Source organism: Camelus bactrianus, chromosome 4 (assembly GCF_048773025.1).
Source record: "Camelus bactrianus isolate YW-2024 breed Bactrian camel chromosome 4, ASM4877302v1, whole genome shotgun sequence".
NCBI classification, from domain to species: Eukaryota; Metazoa; Chordata; class Mammalia; order Artiodactyla; family Camelidae; genus Camelus; species Camelus bactrianus.
In genome coordinates, this window is record NC_133542.1 from 18581769 (window position 1) to 18588738 (window position 6970).

At 39.1% G+C, this 6970-nt stretch overlaps 1 protein-coding gene across 3 annotated transcripts in view; it reads left to right on the forward strand.

Moving 5' to 3' along the window:
- MLLT3 (MLLT3 super elongation complex subunit) overlaps window positions 1–6484 on the forward strand; it is a 241104-nt gene extending 234620 nt beyond the window's left edge. For all 3 annotated transcript variants that reach the window (XM_074361513.1, XM_074361514.1, XM_074361515.1), the window contains one exon: window positions 1861–6484. In XM_074361513.1, coding sequence (XP_074217614.1) covers window positions 1861–1992 — 132 coding nt within the window. In that variant the 3' untranslated portion in view covers window positions 1993–6484. The remainder of the gene's footprint in view (window positions 1–1860) is intronic.
- The last annotated feature ends 486 nt before the right edge of the window (window positions 6485–6970 follow it).

Consider the following 6970-nt stretch of genomic DNA (forward strand, 5'->3'; position numbering starts at 1 on the left):
ACTTCCTGACAAATAAATTGTAAGCAGCAGTGTCTGCCACGTGCTGCCAGTGGGTCTTGGAGGCAAGTGTCTCAGCTGGGCATGTTGGCACTCCCAGAAAACCAAGCTCCTGTGGGTGAAGATGAAGGAATATATGGACGTTACGTAGGGAGTTGGCTGTGTCTTGTCATGGTTTTGCAAAGCGAGTGACTTGTTTTATTCTTAAACCCATGGTTCTATCTGTAAAAAAAATAGTTCCAGAGGTTGAATAAGGCAGCACCAGCTTGATCTGGAGTTGAGCAATTAATTGGATTGAGGTTCACTCTGTCTTTTATGTTTCTGTGGCCGTCAAGTATGTCAGGGATGGGGAGCACATTTTCTGTTGAGAGCCACTGACCCGTAGGGAATGGCTCACAAATTTACTGTTTTCTAAAGAAAATAATTGTAAGAAGAGAAGGTCAAAAGTTTCCATTCTGCTGTTTTCGGCCCGAAATTAGGTCATCTGAAACTTCATTGAATAAGTAATGGGCTAAATAATTAAAATTATTCCTTTTAAGATGATTGAACTGAAGAAAATCAGGAGCAAGTGATAGTAACAGAGACAACTAAAAATATGTGCAATACTTTGCCAGCTGGTTTCTCTGTGCAAATACTTTCTCTTTCATCTGGATGCTGATTTTCCTCTGTCCCCGACAAAGCTTACTAAAATTCGCCCCCCTCCGTCCCAATTTACTCAAAACAAACAAACCTAAAACCCACACTCCCAGGCGCAGCATCTATTTCTGATACAGTTATTAGTAAAATAGGCACAGAAAGACAAGTAACGTGATACAAGATGCTTTCGACCCAATAACCAACATCGTTGTTCATGTCAAAACCTTAGCAGCGTCCTCTTGAAAGCCAGGCCAGGCAGACAGTGCCTCTGTCACCACTTCTGTTTGGCTCCAGCTTTTAGAAATATGACAGTTCAAGAAATGAGGTCTAACTATTCCAAATGGGGAGACAAAGGTATCCTTTCTTTTTGTAGATAATAGTTACAACCCCCAAATACTCCACGGGATCAACTGAACACGACTAAAGGAATGAATGTAGATTTTTTTTTTTTTGGTCAAATAATAACAAAACATATGGCTAGATGAACTTTAACAAAGTTAATGCATCTTTTGTAACCAGTACCCAAATCAAGCAACAAAACATCCCAGCCCCACGGAAGGCTTCCCTGAGCCCCCTTCCAGTTGCTACGCGTGATATTCACCGAGGTGGGACTGTAAGATGGTTTCTATTTCTTTGTAGGTTCTTGCATTTTCTAACTTTTCTACAATAATGTAGTCAGAAGGAAAATGATCATTGTATGTGTGTGTCTGTGTTTATACTTTTTTATAAGGAGTTTTGTTATTTCTAGTCTGGCACTTCTTTTCATCTATTAAGTATAGTCAGTAACTAATTTTTAAAGGGGTCTTGAAACTTGTATCCCCCCCAACTACCCACTCTCACTCCCACCTCGAGTAACGTAGTCTGTTGATGACTTGAAAGTAGGAATCAGTTTCAGGGATATGAATGATGAGAACAGGTAACCTGCTCCCACTGAGAATTTCAAAGGGTTAATTTTTTTTTTGACTTACCCAATTGGCTGAGAGAGAGTTTTGTGCCATTAGTAGTACAGGACCTTCTTTTTCAGATTCTTTTGTATGTATGTATAACTGAATCACTTTGACAACTTTGTTAATCAATTATACCTCAATTAAAAAAATAGTGTAGAACCTTCTTGCTATAAATGAGAATACTGATCTCTTGGTTCCATATTTGACCCCCTCCATCTCTCTCTCTACCTTTTGATGTCTGTGGCTTATTGCCTTAACTTTCTCTTCTTTACTCCTCTAGATTGTGAACCTTATAGAAGAAACTGGACACTTTCATATCACAAACACAACATTTGATTTTGACCTTTGCTCGCTGGACAAAACCACAGTCCGTAAACTACAGAGTTACCTGGAAACATCTGGAACATCCTGAGAACACAACAACTGGATGCATCAAAAACTATTGGGTTTTTTTTTTTTTTGGTTGTGATTTTTTTTTCTTGTTTGTTTATATGAGAACACTCAGAATGATGCAACCAAAAGGGAAAAAAATAAAAATCAAACAACCTTCAGCTTTATTTTTCTTTAAAGCCAGTCATCATCTCTTGATAAAGGAGAGGTTAAGCCAACCAGCCTCAGCGGACCACTCTTCTCTGCAAGGAAACCCCCGGGAAGAGTTAGCCTGGATAGCCTTGAAAACAAACAGCTCAAACACAACACAAGAAAACTTAAAGAATGTGTGTGGTATCACGTCTCTCTCTCTCTGTGGTGGTTCATTCCACAGGACGAATGCATATTCAACACACTGCCTTATTACCTAACTGATCTATTTATTATCGCATACAGATATTCTAGTCGTTGAGGGAATGACACTGCAAGACATTCTAAGTACTTGGTCCCGTGGATGCTCCTTCAGTGCGGCGCCCTGGCCATCCGAAGCCCAGTGACCTTACTTGTATACCGTGCCACTCTGCACCAACTTTTTCCAAGTCCCTTAACTCGTTGCAGTCTGTATTTTCCATCTTGTTTTTCCAGTTCCAGGACACAAAATGAGCAACTGGGGGGACCAAATAGCCACCCCGATTTTCTTCTTTGTGGTCTTTTTCCTGAAAGTTGGGGCCCAGTCCTTGGCTGTATCCATATAATGATCTTGGACCATGGTAGGAAACGCACCAAATAGGATCATATGAATTGCTGTCTAGCCTTAGTCAATAAACCTGTAGGACTTTTAAACATACGTGTACCTGTAAATGTCCTGCATCCAACATTGTTGAGCTGTCATCAACATCCTTGTGTCTGTTTCACTGTTATGATATTAGACAAATATGGAAGTGAATGCATTCCACAGGATCATCATTTTTAAAAAAGGAATTTTGGTTCTGTTTTCTAAAGAAATGTTGTAGAAATTCTTAATTTGGATCTATTTATTAGTAAGAGTGTCAACTTTCTTCAGCTGCCAGTGTGTCATCCATCTTTACCATAAAATCTGGAATAAGAGATTTTTGTTTGTTCACGTATGATCCTCTTAGACTCTTTTATATTTGAAAAATTAAAATCTTTCTTTGGGGGAAAGTTCTTGGTTACTCCACCATAACAGATGATGTATTAACTTGTAGATTCAGTGGTTCGATACCTGTTTAGTCACTTGCTTATGTTTCCGGAAGGAGTTCTTGTATTGGTGAAAATAAAGATGGTTGGGGAGGGGGGATATTTTTGTTCTTGATGTACCCTGTTTTGAAACTAGAAATCTGTCCTGTGGCATGCAAAAGAAAGCAAATTATTTTTAAAAGAAAAAAAAAAAACCCAAAACCAAAGTACTTTTGGTGTCATTATTCCATCCTCTCCAGAACTGGAGAAATGCAAAACAAGAACAGCTCATCTTTCAAGTTTTTGCTAGGAATTCAACCGAAAAGAAACGAAACGAAGAAATACTTCTGGATCCAAAGGTTCGTCCACTGGATCAGCCTTACAACAGTCTATGTGCTAATAGACCGGGATCTCCCTTGTGTATTCCTATGCCAGTGCTGTCTTTTCATACAGAGATTAACTAGTGTCTGTACAGAAGATGGTCTTTCCAGACCCATTCTTTTGGGCAGTAATGTAAATGCAGATTGATAAAGGAGTTATTTCTGCATTTTAAAGGGGGGCTTTTTTTTTTTTTTACAGTTTCTTTCTATCCAAAGACAGTTTTTTTCCTTTAAAAAATTATAATACAGCCATGCTCCTTGTAAATTACTTCTCAGAAGTGTTCTCCCTGAGGACAAGTGTACTTTTTCCAATAACGTTACAATTCTTGATGATTGGCCTGATCGTTCTTGAAGCATTTGTTTTGGAGTCCACTTCTCAATGTTTAATTACAGAGAAACTTTGAGTCGTTTTGGACATTAGGTGACTGACGAATTGTGTGATTTTAGTTGTGTTTTGTTTCGTTTTTAACTTTACAGGTGAAGGGGGAGGGCAATGCTTATATGGAAATCTTGAAAAAATTTTAACTGCTCATTCACATATTCTGATTAAGTCAGAAATGTATGTGGTTTAACTAAAATATCTGTGTAGTTTCACTAGAAATGTGTATATGTAGTTTGGGCCATTTTTGTTTTTCTATCTAAATTGTGTGAGAAAAACTGTGATTTGGCAATGTAAAGATTTTTCGTTCCTTAGGTTACTAAACAAGAAACTAGTAACATAAGAAGTAACCAAACAAAAAGGATAGCAAGAGGAGAAGCTATTACGGTGAAAACCTTTAGACCTAAAACTTGGGTAATAAAGCAAATGTCTTCAGAGTATCATCAAAACGTAAGTTTGTAAATTGAGAAAATTTGGAAAACCCTACCTTTCTGTTACTGAGTCAGCAAAATGATTCTTCCATGAAATTCCTATAGAGTAAGAGTCACGTTGTTGATTTTTTCCAAGTTGAACTCTTGCTCTCCTGATTTTTAAATGCAGAAATGATAAATAATAAATCCCCTTTCAATTGATTTCAAATAGTTACACGTAAAGTAACCCATTCAGTTCTGCCCCATTTATGTACACTTTGAAACCTGTTAAATATTTTGGGCATGTGTGTATTCTAACAGTGGCTTTGGTTTTTTTTAAGCACAAAGGAAAAATGGCAGGGTTTAATTTCTTTGGGGGGTGTGTGCGTATATATATATATATATATATATATACGCACACACACACAAATATATGCATATGAAAATAGATGTTTCAAATCACGTTAATCGGGTGAGTATGGATATGGTTTGAGCCAGCCAGAGAATGATAAGCTTGCTTTAAATTTTTCCCTAGCCATTGAGGGGAAAAAAAACTTACATACAGAAATATTACCCCTTTATAAGTCAGCTTTTGCCTCTGGTTTTGCAGCAGGATTGGGTGAGAGGGGTGCTTCTTAGCGTATAGCAGTCATGTTAGCAGCAAAGATCCTTGCAGCTATATGTTATGTTCATACCATCCCTCTCTCTGTAGACAAATAGGTTTGTCTATAGATGCTTGCATATTGTGTCCAAACAGGGGAGAACAGAAAAGCTTAAGCTCAAGAAACAAAAACTCTAGAAGAAAAAAGTTAAGAGTCCCCTAAACATTTTTCGTTTGCAAAACAAGCCTCTCTAATCTGAATTACCCACTTTTTTGTGGAAAGAGCCAATAAAATTGGTTTTCTCCCGCTAGAAACTTTCTCCCACCAAAAATGTTTCTGCTGATAACTTTTACAGACCCGGCTCATCTTTAAAAAAAAGACAGTTTAAGTCTGCCTAACATCCCACATACTGTTCTAAGCCCCTCACATTTAACAAGTTAACATACTTGTTTAAGAGAGACTTGACTCTTAAAAGTTTTAACTCCACCTTGGTAACGGAGTTGGATGTTCAGTGTTGGAAATGGTCCGTGTTTGTGCCGGGTGGCTCGTGTTCAGTTTTCTCACTGTGGAGGTGTCAGCTCTGGGTAGTTTGCTGTATGCTCCTTACTTTCCACCCTTAGCTTTTTGTGTACTAATGCTGCGTACCACGTACGTGCACACGTATTAGCATCTTGCTCTGGACTGTTGCTCTAAAACTATGACTATGATGTAGAGACGCCTGCAGCTGCGGTAAATGCTGAGGAGTTGATTCCCATGGTTTAGTTTAGTCTTGGGCTGGACGTCTGCATCTTTTGACCTCTTTTGTTTTCTATGATACTTTTTATCATATAGGCACTGCCATCCCCGAATATCCCTTGTAAAGATGCATTGAAGAAGTCCAAGGAAGACAAAGCCACCGCTGTCTGTAAACTGTAAATATGTATTTTGGCACTTGTACTCCTGTCTTCTGAAAATAGAGTTATGATGGAAATGCTGACAGATCCTCAATGGTGGCCAGAGCTACCATGCAGTGCAAAAGTGAATTTAGTAAATTGTATTCTTGAGAGTAACAGTGCAAGGCCAATACGTTTTATAAATCTGTCGGTATCTTTTAATGGAGTGTGTATGTGTAGTTATGTTGAAAGATACACTGTGTTTGTGTGTACAGATGCCATTATGTGAACGCTAAGGCATTCGTAAGATGTATTTCCCATCTCTCAAACTCATGTTGAAATGTAAGTACAGATGGACGGAAATAGGTGTTTTACTTAAATTCATGTCAAATCAATTGTGGCTCCATTTTCTTTGCAATGTATATAGTCTTCCTGATTTGTTAAGAGTCATTCGCCCAAACGTTGGTTTTGCTGTGCAGACAGGAAAAAATGAGCCCCCTGCCTTTCTGAAGAAGTGATGCTGGTTCTGAGGATGAATGGAGAGAGGAGAACAAGCCCAGGGCACCGTCCACGCCCTGTGGGGTCCCCAGGGTCCAGCACCCTTTCTATGTCCGAAAACCAGTATGTTCTTTAAGCGCTGAGGAGACTGGGCAAGAAATGGTAGGGTGCTGTTGGAATAAACTGGGTTATTTGCGCATGGTATTTTTTTTTTCTTTTCCCCCTTAATCTCTGGAAAGTTTTGTTCATAAACAGAGGCCCTGCATTTACTTCAGTGGCTAGAAATGCTACCTTGGTTAGATAGAAAGGAGAAAAACCACTTCAGCAAAGAGAATAGAATACTTTCAGTTTGGCAAATAAGCAAAGAATTGGATGTTATGCTCTACTTGATAGTAAAGAGACATCAAATTCGAGGAGCTCGCCTCAGCTCCAGGCGACAAGCCCTTGGGGGGATTAGAGTGGACTGCCTCGTATCTTATCAACTAGCAACTGCGTTCAGTTGTGGGAGCATCAGTCCCAGATGGGCTTGGCTGACAGTTAAGATTTCTGATGACCATGCATGGATTGGACTAATCTCTGCCCTTGTTTCAGCAGATACTCGTTTATTTTAAAATAATGGCCTTGGATTTTCTCCATCGTGGAGAGTCAGGACGGGCTGGGCGTCCTGGGCTTGCTGCAGACAA